Raw genomic sequence first — 26,102 nt, 5'->3', positions numbered from 1 at the left:
ACTAGGAATTGAATCCAGATCTTATGATTCTTTTCATTGCTAGAAGAGTCAGTATGAAATGAAGGCTCAATCTTGTGCTAAATTTCTAGACTCTTTAGGAATGCATGTGAACATACCAGATAAAATACTGTAAAGGCAACTGTTTATGGCATTAAAAGTAGGTTAAGAAAAAATGGGCTAAAATACTATGTGTAATATGATCTAGTTTATTTTTTATAAAATAAAAAATACCTATCTATATAGAAAGACTGGAAAGATATTATCCATGGAAATGTTATTACTGGATATCTCTGGAAGCGGGGGGAGGGTTATAGATAAATTTAATCTTCTGTTTTTATTTTTTCCATATTTCTCCAATTTTAAACAGTAAACATAGATTACTTTCGGATTAAAAAGGATAATAAGTACCTGGGAAAAGACAGAAGGAAGAATTGTTCTTGGAGTCAAGGTTAAAGTCCTTGAAGTTTGATCTTGGAGAACGATTTAAGAGTAAGAACATACTTTCAATATAAATTATTTACTCTAAGCTTCCTTGAATTTTGATCACTGAGAGAGCAGACCTCTACAATCTGAACAAGTACCAGCCCTTCTGTAACTCTGACCCATCAGAGGATTTTGCCCTACTCTGAGCTAGAAGTAACAATGCTTTTTTCACTTTTACTGTTTTTGTTTCTTTTGGCCCTTTTTAGAAGTATCTGTTATCCAAACACCCAACATTTCTAAAAACTCACCTTTGAAATGCCACCAAAATAAGATAAGAAGTGGTGCACTGTATCCTGTTGTGCTCTGGTCAAGGATGAGCTGTGATGTAGGTTGCAAGAGACAGCCCTTCATTAGGTAATGAGCCAGATTCTCTCCAGTCAGAAACCTCTCCCTGGGAGCAAGGTCAGCATCTTTGCTAGTCCACACGCTTTCTGGATGGTGCAAAGATGGAGTTCAAGCTTTTGTGATTTCCTTAGCTGGCCCTTTGATAAAAAAAAATGGTGCTATAAGTAACTCATTTGTATGCTTATTGGGGAGTTAGAATACTGGATTGTACAACCAAAGTATCTCTTTCCATTCTTCATGCTCATCCCATTCCAAATTAACACTAGGATCCCGTTTCTACACACCTCTGTGCTGTGAAGAGTTTTCTGTGTCCAATAGCCATTGTTAAGAATGAGTGAGATGTTTCAGGGATTTTTTAGATCTGCAACTCTTAGAAAACAAACTAGGAGGGAAATAAAACCCGAAAGTCTAGATTCAGTCCAGCAATCACAAGTCAATTGCTTCCATCTTACTTATTCTTAAGGAAAAACAAGATGAATGATGTATTGCGGCAACTACTCCAATGGTAAAGGAAAAGCTCACCAGCTGTAGACTGAATTATCCCAGATAACAGACAGAAAGAAATCTGGTGTGAAGTGGTGACTCATTCTGTCTGTTTATACAGCCTGAGTCTTCTGGTTAATTGTCAGTTCTTCACTTCACTCTGTGCTATGTAAAAGATAAATTATTCTTGTGACATGTTTGTTTTGACTGAAAAAAAAGTTCATGTTGAAACAGTGGTGTGATGTGTACTCTAGGGACAGAGTTGGGTGACAGAATTTGGTATCATGTTCTGTGACAACAGCAGGAGCAATGGGCAATGGGAGAAAAATTAAAGATCAAAGAACCAAAGTTAAGAAATTATGGGTAAATTGGATAGTATATAGGCAGCATTCAAATATCCATCTATCCATCTGTTCATCCACCCACCCATCCACCCATCTGCTCATTCATCCATCCATATATCCATCTGTTCATCCATCCATCCATCCGTCCACTCATTCATTCATCTCCCCATCAGATTCTCATATAGCCTTCACTTTCGATTTCTGGCAGTGATAAGAGTTGCAGGAACAGGGTGAATGAGGTTGATGCATTTCTTGCCCCCGTGATTTTACAATAAACAAAGAAGATGGACATTACACAAATAATTCCAATATAAGTTTTGCTACAAATGAGAAAGTGGTACACTGTTAAAATATATAATGAGATGACATAGTCCAGTGAGAGAAGGGATATGCCAGTGGTCAGAGAAAGCCTCTTTGCAGAGGTAGAATTCAGGTCGAAACCAGATGTAGATGAGTGTCTGAGACATCTGGCTATTCCTAGCTTGTCTCCTTGGTCCCTGAGTTCAGGGACTGTCTTGGCTATGTTGAGGAAAAAGGGAAGTATCCAGGATAAAGATGTCCGCAGCAAACCTGGCATTTGGTTGAAACGGTGTTCCAAAAAAAGCTCAAAAACGAACCAATCTACTGCTAATCATTCATGAGCACCAGGCCAAAAGAATGAGTACGTTAACAACTGATGAATGTGGCTTTCCATAAATTTCTCAATGCCTTTATGGCTGTGGCTGACTGTGGTTACTGGACCTTTGTTCCTAAGCATGTTTTTTTTTGCGGTAGGCGGGTCTCTCACCGTTGTGGCCTCTCCTGTTGCGGAGCACAGGCTCCGGATGCGCAGGCTCAGCGGCCATGGCTCACGAACCCAGCCGCTCCGCGGCACCGGGACACGAACCCATGTGCCCTGCATCGGCAGGCGGACTCTCAACCACTGCGCCACCAGGGAAGCCCCCTAAGCATGTTTTGAAACAGCAAAATCCATGATGATTTTTGTGGTACATGGATTGCTCTTTCCTCTCCCTGGTTTACTGGCGACTGAGCTATCAACTGAATCCCCAGGCATTTGGTGTGAAAAAGAGAGAACTACTCCATCAACTGTTCAATTAACCTGAATTTTGCTCCTTCAGTACTGGTTCCTCTAGCTGCAAACCTAGACTTAGACTCACCCAAGATGCTTACTATGCAGCTGATAATGGTTCCTACAGAAAGGCTAATCATTTAGCTTCGAAGATTTATCGTGACTTTATCTATCAGCATTCTCTTAACCAAGAGATTAATTTCTCTGACTCTGTATTCTTACCTAAAAGATGATGCAGAATCCCTAAAGATCCTTCCCAGCTCATGAACTTATGGCTTCTAGAATTTTTGGTCATGATAGTTCTGTTCAGGGAAGCATATCTCGTCTGAGCAGATACTGCTGAGTTAGGCCAGGCATAGGGCACGGGAAGAGAGATGTCTAAGGCACAAAGAGAGTGGGAGGTTGGTGCTGACTTCCTGAGCACCTTGGAGAAAGCAGAGTTTGGACTGCCTTACAGAAGCCCTTACAGCCTCCCATGAAGGGGGCAGTTTAGGGCCACTTTATCCTGATAGGTCAGGAAATGTATTAAAGGGCTCAGCGTCCCTCCAAGGAAAGTTGTTTGCCTTCAATATTAACCCTTCTTCCCCCCTACCCCTATATTGCCCTTTTCCCTTCCCTCTCCTCACTGGTAACCACTAGTTTGTTCTCTGTATCTGTGAGTCTACTTCTTTTTTTGCTTTATTCACTAGTTTATTGTATATTTTAGATTCCACACATGTGATATCAGACAGTGTTTGTCTATCGCTGTCTGACTTAATTCTGAGCTTAATGCCCTCCAAGTTCATCCATGTTGCTAAAAGTTCATTCTTTTTTATGGCTGAGTAGTATTCCATTGTTAGTATATACCACGGGTTCTTTATCCATTCATCTGTTGATGGACACTTAAGTTGCTTGCATACCTTAGCTATTGTAAATAGTGCTATGAACATTGGGGTGCACGTATCTTTTCAAATTAGTATCTTAGTGTTATTATGGGATTATATGAAATCATGTGTGTGAAACTTTTGAAAATTGTAAAGTGCTGTAGAATTCAAGGAATCTTTCATTCAAAAAAAAAAAAAAAAAAAGAAAGAAATTGGTTTGCTTTCTAAATCAGGACTAGAAAACATGGTTGGAAGCTTCAAAGAGTAACCCTGTAGTAGTCCTGGGAAGGTGGCCCTGACTCCAAGACCGGGCTTGATCTGTAATCACTACACAGTTTCAAAGGGAAAAATGAATGTGGTCAATGTTACTTGGTGTGACCCACCAAGACCCAGCTGCCGCTGTGCTTGTAGAGACCCAGGAGGATCCCTTTCTCATCAGGCAGGTCCTCATTGCATTACTGGGTGCTGCATCAGTCTCTTTTCTCCTGATCAGCACCCCGGCACTCCAGCCAGGAGGAAAAATCAGCTTCTGGGCTTTCCTCTGAGGATTCATGGCATGTGGGGAGGATGACGCTGGGCTGGAAAATAGAAGCCTTGGGTCTAGCCCTGGCCTTGCCGTTGATAATGATGGTTAGTATTTATTGAGTAAAACCTCGATGAATTCAATACTTAGCACTCGCTACCCTGAGGTGTATTATCACTGTCTTCATTTTACATACGGGGAGAACAAAGACCAGAAATTTTAAATGAAATGCCCATGGTAACATAGAAGGGCTGGGATTTAAGTCGCAGCAATTTAACCTCAGAGTCTCTGCTATCACACTGTGCTCTCCTGTCATCTTAGACCAATAAAGTCACGTATTTAAAAATAAAATGTGCTTCTTTCCTTCACCTGAATGGAACAGAACAGTGTATGAAAATCAGAAAACACAGACATATAACAAGAATAAAACAAAAAAGTCTCCCATGCCACCAGAAATGACTACTTAATACTTAGGTGATTTGTGCAGATCTCAAAAAAATGATGTCATCCTGCAGGATATTTTGACCCGTCAAGCCATAACTCTGTGTACTCATCCAGTCCATATGAATGTGCGTCACGTTAAGGGAGTTTGCTGAGGGGGCACTTTATGTCGTATAGGGATGTCTGCCCTTCCAGGGTCACATTCGAGTTGAGGAGATAAGGCAGGAAAGACATGAGAGGGAGAGATGAACACTTTCATAGCACAGTGTGACAACATATGAGCAAGATGATCTCTGCATGAAAAAGTGCAGGAAGAGAAGACTGGGGTGTCAGGGAGACACAGAGGAAAAAACACTTGAGCTGGAACTGATGAGATATGATGAAGCATTAAGACTTGGTTGCTGAAATGAATGAGGTCACTCAGATGGGGCCAACATAGAAAGTTGACCCCAGTAAATGCACTGCCAAGTGTTCGATAGCAAGTTGCAGGAAAATACATATAATGTGTATTTTATACGCGGAAACCATACAGGAAAAAGGTCTAGGGGGCTGCACATCCAATTGTAAACAATAGTTAACCTTTCCATGTGAGATTGGGTGAAAGGGGGCAGGGATGGTGAGTTCCAGTTTTTAATTCAACCTCTTCCGTATTGTTTGAATAAGCTAGGACCACATATTAATTTTGTGATTAAAAACTGAGATTTAAAAATGACTTGGTAGGAGTTCGATTGGCAGAGGGAAAAAGTAAAGGTATTTTGACGGAGGAGGGAACGGGGGCAGAGTGACAAATATACAGAGAAAGGAATAGAGTCCAAGAAGGAGGTGACTAGAGATGGGTTTTCAGTGGGCTGTAGTGTATCATACAACCATCCACTCTGGCTCTCTGTGAATTTGGAATCTAAAGGATGCTTGGAACTTTGTGAATTTATGGCATCTAGAGGATGCTCGGTGGGTCCAAGAGAACGAGTTTGGTGCCGCACGTTCCACAAGCTTTATCGAAGCTACTTTGCAGGATGTCCATCTGGGGTCCTACCCCAGCTCCAAATGTCAAATACCTCATCGAGTGCTAGGAAACAACAGAAAGCTGGTTCGAGCCCTGTTGAAGTGGCCCCACCCTGCAGGGGTGCGGGGTGCTGGGAGGACCCTGCGGAGAAGCCCAGCCTCTCCACAGGCTCCCTGGCGCACAGAAAGACCCACACCTGGGGGCCAGATGTGCATGTACCCGTACGTGTGCCACAGCTGATTCGTCTGTGGCGCAAGACAAAGACTTGGCTTCTGATTACGGAAAGGAGATAGATTCATTACAAAGTGCAGGATAAGAAGTTTCAGAGCTGGAGCGCGAATAGACAAAGGTTCTCCGCTCTTTGCTTTCCTTTCATCTTATAGTCTGCGGCCTCTTCCATATTTGATGACGATTGCATTTGTAAAGGTATCTGGATTTTACCCCTACTCAGTCTTTGTGATTTGTTTGGGTACTGCTTCCCTGTGTACATGGAGTCTTCTGAAGCATCAGAAGTTTTTTCCAAGGGAGATGGAAAGAAAGAAGAGATAATATGTAAATGCAATAAAGGGAGATGTCCTTTTGTTTCTCATTACATTGAAAGCCATCATTCAGTTCAGACTTACCTCTTTTTGTGCGTTGACAGTGGTGTAAAGAATCATTGTATATGACGTGTACAAGCGGTTATATTTAAAATAGATAACCAACAATATAGCATAGCATATAGCATAGGGAATATGCTATATGCTAAGCAATATAGCATAGGGAACTCTGTTCCATATTCTATAATAACCTAAATGGGAAAAGAACTTGAAAAAGAATAGATACATGTATATGTAGAACTGAATCACTTTGCTGTACACGTGAAACTAACACAACATTGTTAATCAACTACGCTCCAATATAAAATTTTAAAAAAAGAATCATTGTAGATCGTTGTGAAGGGCATTCCTGCATTTTGGGGGTTGGGTGGGAGGGAGGGAAGGCTGATGGTGGAAGGGCTGAGCATCCTGGCAAGGCTGAGATTCTGGGAATTCAATTCCACATTTTTCCTCTTAGGAGATACTAACTTGCAATGCAGCTTGTTATGCTGAGAAAAGAAAAAAGAGTTCTTCACAGTAAAAACAGCAAAGAGCTTGGTGGTAATTATTCTACATTCATTCAGGCCCTATTCCAACTGGGTCTAAATTATATTGAAACTACCATCCTTTAGGCTGGGCTATGAAGATGCTCTTTCAGGTAAGTAAACAATTCTTTAAAAAAAAATAATTTATTGACGTATAGTTGATTTACAATGTTGTGTTAATTTCTGCTGTACAGCAAAGTGATTCAGTTCTACATATACATGTATCTATTCTTTTTCAAGTTCCACAGGTATACGTGTCCCTGAGGTCACGGGGCTTTAATTATTTTTCTTGAAGATCTTAAACTATAGAGTCATCTCAACTGAGGTCCCTCTCCATAGAATGTAATATAGCAGAGCATGGAAAAGACCAACCAATGTTGCCTTTCCAGTTTACTGTTTCGATAGTCATCCAATTATACAGTGATTACAACAACCTCATGTGGTTGGGCTGGTGTTATTAGCCCCTGTTTGATGGATGACAGAGCTGAGGGCTCTGTGAGGTGGAGGGAGAACCTGTGCTCCTCCTGTGAGTTCAGACCTTTTTCTTTTCTTCTTTTTTTTAAACAGAGGCCATTTCAGGTCTTGTTGCCACGTGGTGGCTTTTTTTTTTTTTTTTTTTTGGCTGCGTGGCATTAGGGATCTTAATTTCCCAACCAGGGGTGGAACCTGTGCCCCGCTCCCACCCCTGCACCCCTTGCCCACGGTGGAAGTACGGGGTCTTAACCACTGGACAGCCAGGGAAGTCCCAATACCCTCTTCTTTTGAGGACCATTTACCTTTACCTTTGCCCTGTACCATTCACGTGGAGGAGAAAGCCTTTTCTCTGCAGATGGTCTACTTAACCCTAATGCTATACATATTTCCTTCAGAAAAGTATATTTATATTTTTTCTTTGGTAAAATATACATAACTTAAAATTTACCATTTAACCATTTTAAGTGTACAGTTCAGTGGCATTAAGTAACTGTCACCACCACCCAGATCCAGAGCATTTTCATCATCTTGAACTGAAACTCTGTTTCCATTAAACCCTAACTCCCCAATCCCCATTCCCTTCAGAGCCTGGTAACCTCTATTGTATTTTCTGTCTTTATGAATTTGATTATTTTAGATGGCTCATATAAGTGGAATCATACAACATTTGTCCTTTCACATCTGGCTTATTTCATTTTGCACGTTACCCTCCAGGTTCATCCATGTCGTACCAGGTATCAGAATTTCATTCCTTTTTGAGGCTGAATAATTTTCCATTGCTTGTATAGACCACATTTTGTTTATCCATTCATCTGTTGATGGACGTTTGGGTTGTTTCCACATTTTGGCTGTTGTGAATAATCTTGCTATGAACGAACATCTGGTCGAGTCCCTGCTTTCGATTCTTTTGGGTATACACCTAGAAGTGGATTCTGGATTCCATGGTAATTCTATGTTTAATTTTATAAGGAATCATTTTACTGTTTTCCGTAGTAACTACACTATTTTGCATTCTCATCGGCAATGAACAAGTGTTCCAATTTCTCCACACACACTTGTTATTTATTTTATTACTTTTTTGATACACACCATCCTCATGAGTGTGAAATGGTATTTCATCGTGGTTTTGATTTGCACTTCCCTAATGGTTAGTGATGTTGACAAGCTCTTCATGTGCTTATTGGCCATTTGTATATCTTTGGAGAAATATCTAATCAAGTCCTTTGCTCATTTTTTTTTCATCTATTTGAAATCCCGATATTTAATTTTATTTTTTTAATTAAATTTTTTTTCCTTTGCTCATTTTTTAATGGAGTTATTTGTTGTTGTCCATGAGTTGTAAGAGGTCCTTATATATCCTGTAATCTATTGTAAGGGATTTGAAATTTTTTTCCCATTCTGTGGGTTGCCTTTTCACTTTATTAATAGTGTTCTTAGATGTACAAAAGTTTTTAATTTTGATGAAGTCCAACTTATCTATTATTTCTTTTTTTTTGTCTGTGCTGTTGGTGTGATTCCAATAAATCATTGCCAAACCCAATGTCATGAAGTTTCCATCCATGTTTTTTTTTTTATGAATTTTATAGTTTTAGCGCTTACGTTTAGGTCTTTAATTCATTTTGAGTTAATTTTTGTATAGGGGTAAGTTAAGGGTCCCCCTTCATTCTTTTGTGTGTAGATATTCATCTAATGCTCTATTTTCGAAGATACTGTTTAAAACAAAACTTGCTGCTTTCCTGGGCATTCTCTAGGCCCTCTCAGCAGGGGTGTGGCTTATTTTACACTATTTAGATTTCTAGCTATGCTCTTGGCCACCATGGTAGGTTGGCCCTAAGGTTCTAAAGGGTTTTTGTCTATGTGAATTCTGTGTAGACAATGCCAGACCCCAGAGGTCTGCAATAATCACACTATACACCCATGTAAGCCAAGAATCCGGGTCTTCTCTACATCGCTTTTTTTTTTAACTCTCTTGCAAACATAGTGAATACAATTATAATTGGTTGTGATTGGTTTAATTGCCCATGGACTTTTTAAATGGGGTGGTGCGCTGGAGCTGACCGGGCTGCAGGGGACAGTCTGAAGCTTCCGTAGCTCTCTTCACAGATTCTTTCATAGCATGTATTACATTTGATCGAGATGGTTGATTTCTGTGTCTGTCTTCCCACTCCAGTGTGGACTTGTCATTTCCCCCAGTGCCTGGCACAGACAGTTATTAAACAAAACTGAACCAATAGCGCTATCTCTTCCTTTTCTCTAAGACTTTTAATGTGCAAAGGCAGAAGATGAGCCGTAAAATCTTGTTTTCATGACAACACCATCTTCACTGCATTGCTACCTTTGTACAGTGAAGGGTGAGGATGACGTTGCGCTGAAGGACACTTACTATATTTTCACAGTTTTTCAAAGTTGAGCCTCTGTGTCTTCATTAGAAAGGGAAAGGAGTCAACCATGGCACATTTTAACTCCCATCCATTGCTCAAAGTAAATGGAAACTTTTAGGATAAAAGCCTTAAATTACAAAGCCAGATACTGACTTTCCAAAAAAAAAAAAAATTCTGTAATGAAATAATCCTATTCAGAGAAATGATATTATACTGTAATATTCTTACCACGGTTCTGAACATGTGGATATAAAGTGCTGTATATTTTCACCTAGAACAAGATTTTCACATTGTTTATATTTTCTCTAAATGAGGAATATATGAATGTTTCTGCCCTTTTATTCCTGCACCAGGGACTAGGAATCAGAGTCACTACAACTAATCTATTTTAGAGATCACCTAAAGCCAGACTTAATTTTCAGAATCCTCAGCTCTCATTTTTTTTGTTGTTGTTGTTGTTGTTGTTGTTTTTTGCGGTATGCGGGCCTCTCACTGTTGTGGCCTCTCCCGTTGCGGAGCACAGGCTCCAGACGCGCAGGCTCAGCGGCCATGGCTCACGGGCCCAGCCACTCCGCGGCACGTGGGATCTTCCCGGACCGGGGAACGAACCCATGTCCCCTGCATCTGCAGGCGGACTCTCAACCACTGCGCCACCAGGGAAGCCCCCCAGCTCTCATTTTTGAGAGAGTTAATTCTTCCTTAGAATTAAGTTTTTTCCTTAGGAAACATCACACTTCACATCACGTTATTGTTTTTAGAGATAAGCCAGGTTACTAGAGATAAGCCCAGCAGGTGATGGGGTGGTAGACAGTCTGCCCTCTGAGTCTTTCCTGCCCTGAGGCTATAGCCCTCTCCTGACCCCTGACCTAGGTTAAATGAGGGCTCGGAGGAGAAGGTCAAAGAAATGTGAGTCATGAATATTCAAATATTCAGTAGAGGGTAAATCTAAAGCAATGGCAAAGGCTGAAACACGAGTTATCCCACTGAGGGAATTCTCTTTTGCTCGTCTCCCTCCCGGCTACTTTCGGTGGCTGAGTTACATTTAACAGAAGGGTAATTTCAATGATATAAATTAAGGTTGTGATCCGGTGTTACCTTAACCAGTAACATGATTTGCTTTTCCATCTAGACCACAGAGCCTGTCCTAGTGGCTGCCTCCATGGAGTCAGGGGCCAGTGGAACACTGCCTTTTTTCCAGCTTTTCTGGGCTTGACCACACCCCCTAATTTAAGGAGGCAGCTCTATTAGAAACATTATGGTCTTTGCATCCTCTTTAGCCTCCGAGCAGAGGATTCCCGCAGGTAGTTGGAAAGAGACCACAGACATTGAGGGAAGCTCACTCAGGACCTACTCTTCACCCAGTTTCTCCGGCAAAGTGGTAAGTGGGGTGTGAGTTTCTGCCTAAAACTTTGCAGTCCGTTTTCCTTTTCCTTTTTTTTTTTTCATTTGGTGGAATTAACCGGTAAACTGATGGGGACTTTCAGGATACAAGCGGCTTTCTCTTTTCACATTTTTCTGTATTTTCAATTCAATTGTTTAATAACCATTTTCAAAAATACTTCCTAACCTTGTTAGAGTAGTCTGAAATCAAGACCTTTTCTCTCTCTTCCCTGTTTTGTAAGAGCAAAAGCATATGCACGTTTTAGGCACTCGCCGAGCACTTGTCAGAAACTGAATTTTCTTCACATATTGGAGCCCTTCCAAAGAAATAAAGCTGTTGTTAAATGTTGACATTTCTTTCCTTTCTTCTCTTACACTCCTAGTGAGCCATTGTTTTACTTTTAAATTTTTTTAAATTTTTATTTTAACCTCAGTAGCTTAATTAATTGCCCTTATTTTGAGGAAATTGCTACGGATTTGAGGTCAAACTAGCCTTTTTGGTGTTTTTCCCTGTCCTGTGACTCACAGTTTTCCAAGGGACTGTACTTTTCCCTTGGGACTTGTACCTGAGGCAGGGGGATTCTGAAAGTCAAGGAGGGTCATTTTTACCTCCACCACAGAGCTTGAATCCTTGGGCAGCACTATGGACAAGCAGGGGGTGTGGAGGGCCGCTCTCCTGCATGGGTTATTTTCTATCTGGCAATCTCACTTTGTTGGGGGCTTTTCCTCTGCTATTAAAACATCTCTGTTACCCCCTTTTAAAGTTGCATTTCATGTAGGCGAACTATTCAAAAGATGCTGGGTTACCAAGATCAAGGCATTCGATTGGAGGTTTTCCTTATTACCTTTTGGGTAAGATTTTTGTTTTTTGTAAGTCACAAGGCCATTTTCCCTCCTACTTCATACCATTACCGTGCAACTGAAAAGAGAGATATTTGTTAAACAACAGGAAATCCAGGTTCTAAAAATGGTAACTCTGATAGCTCCATTTCATCTGTAAAATGCCTGGCGCTCTGACTCTTTCAACAACTATGGTTCTGGATGGCAGCACCTGCCTTCTTTTTATCTAAAGAGAAACCCCTTTGCTTCTGCAGGCGTGGGCCGGGCAGGGAGGGCGCTGGGTGGCCACTATCACTGTGGAGATTCTTCCTTACGTCTTGTTTCTGAAGGGAGGGGAGGGAGAGCTAATGAGTTAATGTCTGCAAAGTGCTTTGAAGATGAAAAGACCTTTTCATGTGTTCTACATTGTAGTTATTAATATTAATATTTGAAGAAGCGTGCTGCTTCTAATTGTAAATCAACATCCTTGCCAACTCAGTAGTGAAAAAACAAACAGTGCAGGCGGCCAGGCAGCCTCTTCCGTCCCGGTTCTGCCGCTGAGGATGTACGTGGGAAGCTGAGGGCCTGACTACAGACAGGGCATCTTTGCCTTACCGGCTCCTTACACCGAGGTGCTAGTTTGTTAGAGGTGCGAAGAGGTCCAAGAGTAGAGCCTAGGGGAGGGTGGGTAACAGGGTGTAACCTTTCAACATGAGTCGGCTGTGACCTTGGAGAACGGGTTGACAGCATGGATCTGGGCCAGTTCCCTGCTGCAGATGATAATGGAGTTCAAAGGAGATGAGGGTCAGAACTGGCACCAGCTCTGGCTTTGGAGTCAGGAAAGTAGAGTGTGCTTGGGTTCTGTTAGAGACTGGCTTTGGAACTGAGAACAAGTTATTATTTTTATTTTTTTATTTTTTCGGTACGGGCCTCTCACTGCTGTGGCCTCTCCCGCTGCGGAGCACAGGCTCCGGACGCGCAGGCTCAGCGGCCATGGCTCACGGGCCCAGCCACTCCGCGGCATGTGGGATCCTCCCGGACCGGGGCGCGAACCCCTGTCCCCTGCATCGGCAGGCGGACTCTCAACCACTGCGCCACCAGGGAAGCCCCAGAACAAGTTATCTGACGTGACTGTGCTTTATTTTCTTCATCTCTGAAATGTGAATAATGAAAGAAATGTGAATAATGATTTGTGCTCCACCTATCTCATGAAGATGAGAGAATAGTTGTAAATAGCATAGAGCTTTGAAGAATAAGAATACTGCCAATAAGGCTGAGGGACGGTCTGAAGTAACATTGTAACAAATTGGGTGTGTGGGTGCAGGTGCCCAGGGAGGGTGAGTTGGAGGGCAAACAAATGCTCTGGAAACAAGCAGTTGCCACAGCCATTTCCCTTGTTGATTGCCTCAAAGTGTTTGCTTGATTTCTTACTGATTAAAGTTTGCCATTCCTCATGGTTTTATTGATTGGTGATCAGATCTGTTTTCCACAGCAATGTTCCTTCTCTAATTACCCACTCAAAACTCCCACTTCTGCATCAACCAGCAGAAGGGAGCTGGAGCATCCTTTCTCCCTCCCCCCTTCCCTCCTCTCCCTCCTCTCCCTCCTCTGTCTCTCTCTTTCCTTCTTTATGGGAATTAAAATGTACTTAGTATTTGAGCAAAATAAATGTGGTGAACAGCAAGTTAGTGGCATTTGAGGGGAATCCTGTGAGGTCTTGCAATCCTGGGCCACCTTAGGCATGAAGACAACTCATTCTTTTGCCCTTCATCTTCTTTGTCCCTGCTCTACTGAAAATGTAGCTTTAGGGAACTCAAACTTTTTAATCTAGATGATTCTCTGGATATAATACCTGGTCTTCTCCACTCCACCCAAGGAAGGACGCTCATCCCCGAAGTTTACTGAGCACTTGGTATGTTTCAGGGCCCTTGGTGCTTTGCATGGGTTCCTTCTTTAATCTACAATGAAGTCTGTGAGGTGGGCTGTCTTGTTATCCCCATGTAGCAGATGAGGACTCCGAGGTTTGGTGCCATGAACGACTTGGTTGGTGGTGGGACCTGATTAGAAGCAAAGGCATGTGAGTTCAGAGCTGTGGCTGGAGTCATATCTCATAGGAACCTCAGTAGCTTTGAGGCACTTACACAAATTTAGGCTAAATTTTTCTGCTTAGAGTGATGGTTTGCTTATCTGGGAGAATACCGTGGCTTAGGCCAATTTTCCAAAGGGGAATCTGTGGATTAATGATTCATTGTTAGAAAGACACAGACTCTGAAGAAAGGCTACAAGGTCAGGTTGATGGGATTAGCAAATCTATCCCTTAATGGGACTGATATTGATTGAATTTCTCCCTTGTGCCGAGCCTCGTGGGGTGCTGTGACAGACACAGAAGGAGAAATATATGTTTCATTTTAAAAAAGAATCAACATAATTTATTTTAGGAGGCAAGATGTTACCTGAAAAGAGATTAAAAATAAAAGATAATTGTTAAGTGATGTGATGCAGTCTGTGAATGCTTTGGGAGAGCAGATGGAAAAGAAAAAGTTACCTAGGGCAGTGAGGGAAGGATACTTTTTGATCAATTTTGATTCTCGGAGAAGAGGGTAGATTCCATATTCCTGCTGACCACGTGCTGGTGTGCTGCATCCAGAAAACAGAGGGGACAGTTTGGACAGTACTTACTAGAATGAAGTCAAGCAGCAAACTTTTAGTGAAGATGTCAAGAAAATATTCTCAATGAGGGAAATGCAATCTGTATTTTCAAGAGATGTGGGAAAGTAGAAACTCCCAGGGTTTTAGTCTTTTGTGCATTTTTAAAATGTGTTAACTTTTCATTTTGAAATAATTTTAGGTGCATAATGAGTTGCAAAACATAGTACAAAGAATTTCCAAAAGATATAAGTCCCTTAAAATTGTGAAAAATATAGTGCCTTTTGGTGCTCTCCAGTGATTCTTAATCCAAAAGGTTTCCTCTCGGTAGGGGAAGAGCAGTGATGCCAGTTTCTTGACATAAGAGGTGAAATAACTCAAACCCTGGCTTCTTAGGAAAGGCAGGAAGCCTTGTCAGATGCAGCCATTACCTGGCACGTGGCTTGAGAGGTGGGCACGGGTGCTGAGCTGCACATTCTCCCTGGCTGGGCTTGCGTCGCAGCTAAGATAAAAATCAAACCTCTGCTCAGCGTGTGGCCCGGATTCTTCTTGCCTGTTCCTCGGTGGCCTCTGCCATCCAAACACCTTCTTGTTATAACCACTCATGAATTTAACCAAGTGATCCAGACGCTGCCTCGCTACTCAAAATGAGCATGTCCGGGTATCCTGTTGGAAGTGCAGACCGTCAGGCTGGCTGTACCTCAGACCTGCTGGGTCAGTCTCTGCCTTGTAACCTGATTCTCAGGTGATTCCTACATGATTCCTATGCAAATCAGTTTGGGAAGCACCGTTCTAAAGAAAAAGAAGAAAACAAAACAAAACAAATTTAAACAAAACCCAACAAACAAATCCTCTCGCAATATTTTCCGTTGCAGCTTATAACTTCCTTATATTTATATCTAGTTGCCAAAGTGTTACTCCACGGAAGATTCACATTTCTATCAAAAAGATATCGGGTTGTCTCAGGAAGCTGCAATATTTCCCCATATGTGCTATGCAATCTTTCAATGAGTTTGCTCCTCACTGTAAGAAGAATGCTTACTTCTTGGTTTTAGGCATAACAATGGTACAAACAGACTGCCATTCAATAGAAATTGTGGCACTTTTCTCCTGTGAATTTCTTGATTAGGCTACTCAACCTATGATTATGGAAGGGAATCCTTTTTTGATTATTTAAATGCAAGTCTTTTAGAAAAAGAGGAAAGGGATATAGGCTATCTGGGTTCTGGTTCTAATATCTGAGTAAATAACCTCTGCCACTTTGGGCAGTAAAATAATAATGAATAAAAACCACTATGACTATTAATTAGTCAATGCTTACTAATGCCAGGCACTGTGATAAAATAGCAACAACAATAATAATAACCATTATTTATTGACCATTTTATCATGTATAAAGTAATATGCAAGGGTTTTATTTTCTCTAACCCTCCTCAATAATTCTGAAAGGGTTGGTATCATTATCTCCATTTTAGAGTGGAGGAAATTAAGACTTTGTGAGATAAAGAAATTTGCCCGTGACCCACACTCAGTAAGGAACTCCCGGTCAATGCATAGGCTGTCACCTGGAGTTCTTTATCATTCTGCTAAACACTTAACCTCTCTGGGCTCAGTTAACACATATATATGGAATCTAAGGAAAAAAAAAAAAAAAGGTCATGAAGAACCTAGGGGTAAGACGGGAATAAAGACACAGACCTACTAGAGAATGGACTTGAGGACATGGGGAGGGGGAAGGGTAAGCTGTGACGAAGCGAGAGAGTGGCATGGACATATATACACTACCAAACGTAAAATAGATAGCTAGTGGGAAGCAGCCTCATGGCACAGGGAAATCAGCTCGGTGCTTTGTGACCACCTAGAGGGGTGGGATAGGGAGGGTGGGAGGGAGGAAGGTACAAGAGGGAAGACATATGGGAACATATGCATATGTATAACTGATTCACTTTGTTATAAAGCAGAAACTAACACGTCATTGTAAAGCAATTATACTCCAATAAAGATGTTAAAAAAAGAAAAAAAGAAAATGGGCAGATTTCATGAGATTTTTCCAATTCCCAAATTCATTGACTTTACAAAATCCCTCTTTATATAAGTATGCCAGGAAGCTGTTTAGCAGTATGCTGGGAAATTTGAAACTTACAGTTTGGGCAATAGAACAAATGAAACCTCACTATGAAAAATGACCATCAGACATAGTGCAAGAAGTTGCTCGCTGGATTTGAGAGAGTTCAGGCAGCTGGTGTGCTTTAGTTCAATGTTAAAGGGCATTATTAAAACTCTCCTGGCACCATTCATTCTCTCAATAGCTATCTCTATATTTAGGGCATCTCTCAGTTTTGTGGAGAGCTTCTTAAGACCCAGAACCATATCTAAATTCTAGATTATATCTGACATAACTCCACACACTGTGAGTTGAAAAGTAACTCCTTAAACTTCTAGGCTCCTGAAGGATTTCTTTGGCAGCCACCATGGGGTAAGAGTTGACATTTAGCTTGCAGGTCTTCTCTGGGTTCGACGTGGCCAAGAGTCTCATATACCATGACCTCTGCTATAGCCACCCTTGTGAAGCCAAGATGCTTCACATCATTCCTGCAGCTTGCTCTTTTTTGTTTCTAGTTTCTTAGTAAGAAAACAATTCCAATTTTTTATACTACAACTTTAATTTTATTAATGTATTATTGTTAATTTTACTATTAGTATTATTATTACTATTTAAAACTCAAGCAATCATGCTTTTATATCTATACTACAAAAGCCCAAGCTTTTGGTATGATAATCTGCCCTAAAGTATCTTTCAATTTCATCTCCCGTTTTCCCCACAATCTATTTGCTTATTGGATTATTCCCTGTTCTCTAATCTACTGTTTTCTCGCTTCTGAATCTTTGTGCATACCTCTAGCTACCCATTTTTCAAGGCCCATTTCAGCGCCACCTTCTCTTGAAGTTTTCCCTTAGCATCCTTCTGTAAGTCATTTCTTCATCTTTTATGTACCCATAATACATTACCTACACCAGGGTTTCTCAAACTTTAACGTGCATATGAACCACGTGGAGTGGAACCTGAGCTCTGTAGTTCTACCAGCTCCCAAGTGCTGTCCATGCTGCTGGTCTGCGAGGACCCCACTGTTGAGTAGCAAGGTCATCATTTTTCTCATCTCATCAACTAGAAAAATAACTATGTAAAGAAGAAAAGTGAATTACTCTCACTTTTGGAATTACCATAGCACCTAATACAGGGCCGAGCAGCTCTTCAATACCAGCTAGCTAGATAAAAATCCCAATTTTTTATTTAGTTATTTGTGGAGTGCCTACTATGTGCGTGGCCCTGGAGTACGTCTGAAGGACAATGGTGGTTATTTGCTGAATTTCATGGTTCGATAGAGGATCTGAGGAATGGCATTTGAAGACAAGGCTGTGGCCACTTCTACAGTCAAACAGCTGATTGAATGTTACCTTTAGTTTTCCAAAAGATGTTCCCACATTAGAAAGAACAGAGCATTAGTTTCTGAAAAGTTTCAGAGACTAGGATTGACATTGTGCTCATAAAATTCCTGGACAGGTTTTAATGTATTCCCTTGATGTTTATGACAGATAGCACCATTCTGCCCAGTGTTGACAGCGCCATTCCAGCATAGCGATGAAGAGGGATTTGTTTCCAGGAGGAGGAAACATAAAATAGTCTACGAGGCACTCTTATCCCCTGATTGTTATGGTTCAGCATTTTAAAACCATCTTATATTCTTTGTCTCTTTCAGGAGATATTAGTGAGTGACTCGTAATATTACAATAGCAAGAGTCCATTTTTAGTGTTCTAAGAAAGGTTAGTTGAGCTCTGTCAATTCATAAAGAACCTGAAAGCGTTATGCTTAATTAGGAGATGAGAGTTTTCAGAGAAATAGGAGATGGACATGAGTCATTTTCAAGCCTCTATTCAAGTAAGAGTTGGGGGATTGTTAGCAGTAAAGGCGGGGAGAAACAAGACTGACGCGTTCACTGATCTGTGAGCTGATGCCTCATGAACTTAGTGAAAGAGTTGGTGGATTGAGTTTAAGACCCAGAAGCCGATAGCACACGGATCAGAACATGGCCTCTATGGGTGGGTGCTGGCTCCTCGAAATAAGAAGGAATGTTTATTACGGTCATGTTGGAATCGTCAAGAAAATGAGGTTCTTACAGAGTTAGGAATGAGAGAGAGAAACCATCTTCAATTCTGTTTACCAATTTATTTTCTACTTATGGTAACCGCAGAGTTTCCTTGGGGGAGTGAGGATTGTTCAGCTATCTAAAGCTGCTTACCTTTGAGTTCTTGGAGAACAGGACTCGGTAGCTTCTGTTACACTGCCAGATCAAGGGAGAGATCTAGAATGATTTGCAAACTACAAATGGACTACTCGAGAGAATTAGAAAGAAGATACTGGAAGACAATCGACTCGTCAATGGGGTATGTCTGTTAGTTTAGAGAAAAGTATGATCGTGCTTGCAGTTAACATTAAAGAAATCTAAACTTGGGGTTGCATACGGACACGTGTCATCACAGGTGATGTCCCTTTTTTTGGTCCCAGAGATATCTTCACTGTCTTGGATAAACTCAAGCACTGAGACATAACTCTTCGCGTTCTAACTCTTCACGTACAGGTCTTTCCTTCATTTAGTCAACAGGAGTATTGCGCGTCTATGGTGTACCAGCTAAAGACACACGGTCCCTACTCTCTAGCAACTCATGATGCAGGAGCAGAAACTGAGATGCAGGAAGTACTCTGAACTTTGGTCGGTACCTTGTGAAAGTGAATCCCACGCTGGAGGACCGAGAATGTCTATCTAACTGACAAGAAGTTTTAGGGAAAGCTCCCTGAAAGAGGTAACACTCAGTCTGAGTCTTTAAAAACAGATTTACCTGTCATTTGGAAAGAAGAAATTCAAACTCTTTCCATTGCACATGAAAGGTGTTGCCTCGGTGACGTGGGTGACGCTGTTGTCTTTAGTTTGGCAAAGGTGCTGTCATTCGGAGAAAGTGTCCTTTGAATGGCTAGTCCTATTGGAAACCGAATTCTTTTTCTCCTGCATTCCAGTCCAACTTGCAAAGAGGAAAAAAATGCATCATCTGTATTTTCTGTGACAGCTTTATTGCACTTTTGTATTCCCTGCGTGCAGGCTTCATATGTTATAGCCATAATTCTTGACCTATAGGCTAACACAAAGGTGAGAGGGCAAGGTCACTTTTAAATCACAATGGGTTTGTTGGTGGTACTATAATTCTGGCTTCTCTCTCATGGAAGGAAGTTTGTCAATATGTATTCAAATATAGACTGTACACTGTACATATTCTTTGTCCCCAAAATACCACTTTTGTCATTTAATGGGAGTAGGAAATATTTTAGGAACTTTTATAATGACGAGGAATTGGGAACAAATAAATTTTATGGTAATAAGAGGCTCATTAAGAAAGGTAGGATGCATACATACAATAGAATCCTCGACAGCTGGATACTTTGGGATGTACGACTATATTTATTGACATAGAAAACTATCCGTAACATCATGCAAATGTCAGTGAACAAAGCAGATTGTAGAACAGCAGGTAGAGAATAATATCGTGAAGGTAAAATTCTGATCGTGTGTATATGTGTACGGACACATTAAAAAATACCCAGCAGAACGTTGAATAAAGTATCAGTACAATTATCTCCAGATGGTAGAATTTCAGGTGATTTTGACATTCGTGATAGACTTTTCTGTATTTTTCTTGTAATTTTCTCAATAAATATATATATTTTGGCAAAAATTATTTTCAAAAGAAAACATTTTGAAGTGTGGTTTATGGGGTTGTTTACCTAAAGGCATAGTCTTTCTTTGAAGAGCATATAACCCCAATGAAAAACCCTTAAGTGATGTCACAGTTATCGCCTAGACAGGCAGCCAAGCAGGGGCAGAGTTGGTAGGAACTGGATTCAGCTTCCACTAAGCCTGGTCTCTGGGATTCCCTGCTCTTCTGCTGCCTTGGCCTGAAACACCCCTCCAAGTCCCCCCCTCCCTTCCTTCTGTGTATCACCCTCCCCGCCCCTGGAGAGACCTGGATGGAAGGAAGTGTCAGCCTGTAGATCCTGGCCTGGGTCCTGGGCTTGTTCGGGGCAGGAGTCTCCAGGGGCGGTCATGTGTTTTAGGAAGAATCGCGATCTCCCCAGAGTCCCAAAGGCTTTACTGGGTGTGAGATGCCCATGGAAACCAAACCGCTACCTGTTTTTCCCTCTGCACGGTTTGCCCATTTTTATCCTGAAAGTCCAGGGTGGTGAGGATAGACAGGAGAGGTGGCTGGTGGGCTAGTGTCAGTCTCAGCTTGGCCCGAGTCTTCGCCCCAGCCCCGTAAAAAAAGGGGCTTAAATGAGTTCAGGTGTTTGTAAAAATTTTGTAACTTACACTCTCACCTTCAACAGTTATTTGCGTGCCAGCTGCCTATCAACACTGGCCTAGGATCTAGGGATTCAGAGTGAAGAAATACACTAAACTTTGTCCTCGACAGACTTAACTTCTAGTGGGGTAGGAGTCGGGGACACAAGAAAGAAGCAGCTGAGTGTCAGACCAGGAGCAGGAAGCTGCTGTTTACATGAGGTGGTTGAAAGGCTTCTGGATGAGGCGACATTGAATGGCTAGTGAATAAAGGGAAAGAGTTCTCACTTAGAAAGGGATCACGAAACAAACCTATTACTTCCAGTGAATCTCCACCCAGATCTGCAGTCTATTCAGAGCCTCTGATTGGAGAATCGAATACATTTACTTCTGATCTATCTCTTACATGTTCAGTCTTGCGAGACCAATTTATTTGTTCTTTCATTCATTCACTAATTGAAAAAAAAATTCTCTGACACCCCTCAGTCTGTCTTACATTCTGGAGATACAAAGATGAAAAAAACATAGTGTCTGCCTTCAGGTAGCTCTGAGTTGTTGAGTGGGAGAGGCGGGTAGAAACAGGCATTTATAAAACAGTGTGTTGTGCGCAGTGAGGGAAACACACGTGGGGAACACAGAGAAGGGACAGCCAGCCCAGGCTGGGATGAACAGCAGTTCAAGAAGGATCCCTGGTGGCTAAAACTTCTGAGATGAATCTAGAAGCTTCAGGAGAAGGGGTTAGTTAGTCCTGAGGAGCAAGGGGGTAGCAAGGCGTTTCTAACAGAGGTGATCGGGGGAGAAGGGCAGGGACGTGAGACATAACACAGGGAAAACAACAGAGTTCTAGTTAGAGGAGTGGAGACATCAGTGCGGTGGTGAGGAATGGAGCTACAGTGGGTCCTGGAGGCCGGGGAGGACCACTTGGGTCCTGGAGGCCGGGGAGGACCACTTGGGTCCTGGAGGTTGGGGAGGACCACTTGGGTCCTGGAGGTTGGGGAGGACCACTTGGGTCCTGGAGGCCGGGGAGGACCACTTGGGTTCTGGAGGTCATGGAGGACCACTTGGGTCCTGGAGGTCAGGGAGGACCACTTGGGTCCTGGAGGCTGGGGAGGACCACTTGGGTCCTGGAGGCCGGGGAGGACCACTTGGGTCCTGGAGGCCAGGGAGGACCACAGCTGGGAGCCCAGCTGCCTCTTAAGCACAAACTCACTGAGGACAACTTTACTCTGCTGCTCCGGCACTGCTGGTCCCATTCAAGGAAATGAACGCAGTTCTTCACGGCTCTCTGTTACCAAGGGTTCAAACCATTTCTGCATTCAGACAAGCCTCTGGATGCCTCTAGGCTGGGGAGTAAATCTGAACTCACACAGTTGTTTTGTGTTTAGGCATAAATGTTTATAATGCCAAGACAAAAAAGTCTGTCCAGCCGATGTCCAAATAGCAGTCATGTGGGAGGGAATTCTCCTCGGCCAACACGTCAAAAAACTTTTTTTTTTTACCCAAACAGTTTTTCTGAAAGGGTTTACATCTACAGCAGCTGGTCTGTGTCACCACCTACAAGTGGAAACAGGGTGGGTTCTTTTTTTCTTTCTCCAGAAAATAATGAAGCGGTCATCCATTTCTGTCCCAGAGTTATTTCCTGAGATGAGAACCCTTGAGTGCCCTGGCAACTCCCTCTTTCCAGCTTCCTCCACGGGCAAAGGACTTTTCCCCAAGGGGAGCGTCAGTCACAGAGCATGAAGCTTCGAGAATTCAGCCCAGCTCAGGACGGACCATATGTGGGCCCAGGGGGTTCCTCACTCACTCTGTCCATCCGAAAGAGAAAACACGTTTCCCCTAAACCTTTTTCCCAGCTCCGAGGAGAGTTGTTAGGAGGAGGAAGGTTGCTCTTGGTTGCCTCAGAGCTGGGCTTCAGGACAAGGCTGCTGATTCCAAAAGTGCTTTCTTTTACAAAGGTGTAAGTCTAACAGGAATTCAGATGGGTAGAGGTCTTCTGCTGCTCCTGAGAGTCTAGGGAGGACCCATAGGGCCATGTGGTCACACCTCGCACTGTGCAGTCTTCCATGGTTTCCTGTTCCCCAGCCTTTGGCAAAACGGACTGCTTATTTTCTTCCATATTGTTGGTAACCTCCTCACCACCTTGTATTTTAGTTCTGTGGGAGCCCGTCTTCCCCACTGCCTGCAGATGGAGATCTGTCTGTCTCAGCTTTGTCCCGGATCTGATAGAACGTAAGGTCCAAGAGGTGCGGGGTCTTTGTGTACCTGTGTATCTCCAGCACCCACATAGCAGGCACAGGGTAATTATTTACTGAATGATTAACAAGTTCCCGGCAAAGGAAGCCTTTGACGTGCTTGTTGAATAAATAATTGGGGTCTGTGATGACTCAGGGGGCCCGGGGGGGGGCTTTTTGGAGGAAATTGGAGGGCTGGATGGGTTGCGCAAAGCAGCACTGCCACACCTGGACATTTCCCAAAGGTTTAGGCTGCCCTGTGGGTCCCTGGAGGGATGAGCAACTTTTCCCTACGGAATCAGATCTTGGTTATGCCGTTCTCAGTATGACACAATCTATGTTGTCAACGTTGAAGTCTCATCTCTGAGTAGATCCAAAACTGTGAAGTGCAGGTGGATGGGTGAATGATGACTCATTAGGACTGTAAAATTTGAATTTAAGACGAAAAGCAGCAACGCTTCTGTACAGTATATGGGCGGTGTCCACACCGACCTGTGGTCGGCTGCTTCTTACTCCAGGCCCTCTACCCAGCGCGGGGTCTGATACTTGGTAGCTGCTTACTGTTTTTAGAAAGAAGCACTGAAGAGGGGACCACGGCTCCAGATGGGAACAGTGTCCTTGGACTAGAGACTTTGATCTTTTTCTACTCTTCCGCTTTGCCACCTGGGAATTCTTCCTAAGGGCCATTTGTGGCCATCAAGTCCCTGAAAAACTAGAAAACAACATCTTGAGAAACATAGGTACCCTTAGCTATTTTACTTTTTAAAAATTAATATTAATTTGACGGCTTCTACTTTGGGGAGAAAAGACATCATAAAAAGGTGCCGTTTTAGTTAAAAACAATAAGCACAGCTCTGGGATAATTTACGTCTTCAGAAGATTTTTAACTTACTTCTCAACTGTATGACATTAGTTGCTATGTGATGGTAGCCCTTAGTATAACTTTGTAGTGCAGAACTTTAATTATGTTATTTATTTATTTTTGAAGTCTAGCTTTTTTTTTTCTTCTCCTTGGCCACACCGCGTGGCATGTGGCATCTTAGTTCCCCAACCAGGGATCAAACCTATGCCCACTGCAGTGGAAGCACGGAGTCTTAACCACTGGACCACCAGGGAAGTCCCTTAACTATGTTATTAAAATACATTTCATATGAGAGAAGATATATACGCTCATTGGCTGTCAAGCTGTATCAAGATGGTGAACAAAGTTGTAAATTGAACATAAGACGTATCGTATTCTTTATATTTCTTGAAATGGGGTCAGTGGCTTTAATTATTCCCAAGAATAAAGGAAAAGGACAGACAAATACAAAGTGGAAAGTAGCTAAGTGCAAACTCAAATGCACTCCCTAACAATAGGAATTTGGCCTCTGAATGACATATCTAGGAATTTAATCTTCTAAATCATTCAAGAAAGGCATTTTTTTACTGTGTAATATTGAACTTATTAAAGTGTGTAAACTAGTGTACTTTAGAGAGCGTTTGGCTCAACAGAAATGTTTGTATATAAACGATTTTCCTGATGACCGACAGCTAACTGGAAAGTCCCTTCCGCTAGAGCATTCCTCAAACGTGATGGTCATTCAGACTTTGAATGGAGATAGTAGCTCTCAACAAGACATTTAATTAGCCCTTCTCCTTTTTCAAGATGGATAATATTCACTCCCCTTTTCGGGTCTTCTCTCTGTTTATCTGTCTCAGGGTCCTGGTTGACATGCCTCCTCGACAGAGGTTTTCCATCCCTCTTTTCTCCAATCCTTTCTCTATTCCGTCCTTCATCAGTTGATAAATGCCACACTTCGTATGGAGGGCCAGACCTGGTTGGGGTGGAGGGAGGGAGATACAGGAATGGAAATGTTTTTTAAAAAGACACACAAGACCCATTCCTGCCCAGAAACCCCCTAAAGGGTCTTTTTATGGACTCTGACTGCTTACTGTCTGCAGCAGCCGTCACCATCCAGGCTACCTTGCAGTCAGGGGACTGGCTCTGTCTGGGGTCTGCCTTACTCTCTGTTGGCCACTTTGTTTTTCTACGTTTTAATTTCTTTCTCTGTAATACAAAGAAGTGAACGCCATGGTTCCTAAGGAGACCTGTTCCGAGCCCTCCTTTGGTCGCTGGTCCACACGTGTTCTGCACCCAGTGGCTCAGTGAATGCTTTTTCCCACACAGGTGCTGACGGCATGATGAGCTACTTTGTGGAGTCTGCAGTGAGTGGCCCTGCCCCCTACTCAGCAGTGCGACCTGCAGCAGTGGTAAGTGGGACCCCTTCCCTGCCCTCCCCCTGCCCACCGTGCCGTCCCCTCTCCTCCCTCGGTTCCTGCTTTCTGATCTCCTGGACAGAAGCAGCTGGGGACCCAACTCCACGGTTGGAATGAGCTTTGAGTTTTTTGGAGGGGCTACATTGTGAGATTATCTGTCTGTTTATCACCGTATAAAGTAAAACATCCAAGACTGATAGATTTACTGAGGAAGATTTTTGTGTTGCAGAGAATATGACTCAAACATGAGTAACGGTTAAAGCCAGGTGATTTTTCACAGCTCAGTTCATTTGGTGAAGGTTTTTCACACATTGAGGTACCTTACACCTATTCTTAGCATAATTGAACTTATTTTTCTTCTCATACATAAAAGCTAAAATATACAAGCTTTCTAATAACAGAATTTGAAACTGGAAATAAGATACAACAACAAATTAGTAGGAAAAATTCCTGAGTCCTAGAATGAGAGGGGTAAAAGGAACTTTAAAATTGGACTAAAGGTTTTTTGCTCTTAGGGAAGAAGGCTCTCACCCAAGCTATGTGCTGACCAGTTGAAATATTCAGCTAAATTTCTTATAAATTTACTGTGTGAGAGATCCCGTAATGCTGTCATTCATTGATTCCAATGTTAAGTGAACTTTTAATATTAGCATTGAATCATTAACTATTGATAATAAATTCTGCGTGTTTTTGTATAGAGATAGCCAGCATAAATGTTGAACTCTTTTTACTTAATCTGGATATGGACAGATAAGTTTACTGTTAACTCTTCCAAATATGTTTATGGGTCTATATAGACTCCAGTCTACCAGAGCTCTTTTTTGACTGCAGGCTTTGTCCAGTCTGAG

At 42.3% G+C, this 26,102-nt stretch overlaps 1 protein-coding gene across 1 annotated transcript in view; it reads left to right on the top strand.

Moving 5' to 3' along the window:
• Positions 1 to 10,803: 10,803 nt before the first annotated feature.
• ETS1 (ETS proto-oncogene 1, transcription factor) overlaps positions 10,804 to 26,102 on the top strand; it is a 125,006-nt gene continuing 109,707 nt past the window's right edge. Inside the window, exons 1-2 of the mRNA XM_030841012.2 lie at positions 10,804 to 10,910; positions 25,166 to 25,248. Of these exons, the coding sequence (XP_030696872.1) occupies positions 25,177 to 25,248 (72 nt within the window). The 5' untranslated portion in view covers positions 10,804 to 10,910; positions 25,166 to 25,176. The remainder of the gene's footprint in view (positions 10,911 to 25,165; positions 25,249 to 26,102) is intronic.

Source organism: Globicephala melas, chromosome 8 (assembly GCF_963455315.2).
Source record: "Globicephala melas chromosome 8, mGloMel1.2, whole genome shotgun sequence".
Taxonomy (NCBI): domain Eukaryota; kingdom Metazoa; phylum Chordata; class Mammalia; order Artiodactyla; family Delphinidae; genus Globicephala; species Globicephala melas.
Note: the sequence above shows the minus strand (reverse complement) of the source record. Positions and strands in the feature narration are given on the sequence as shown.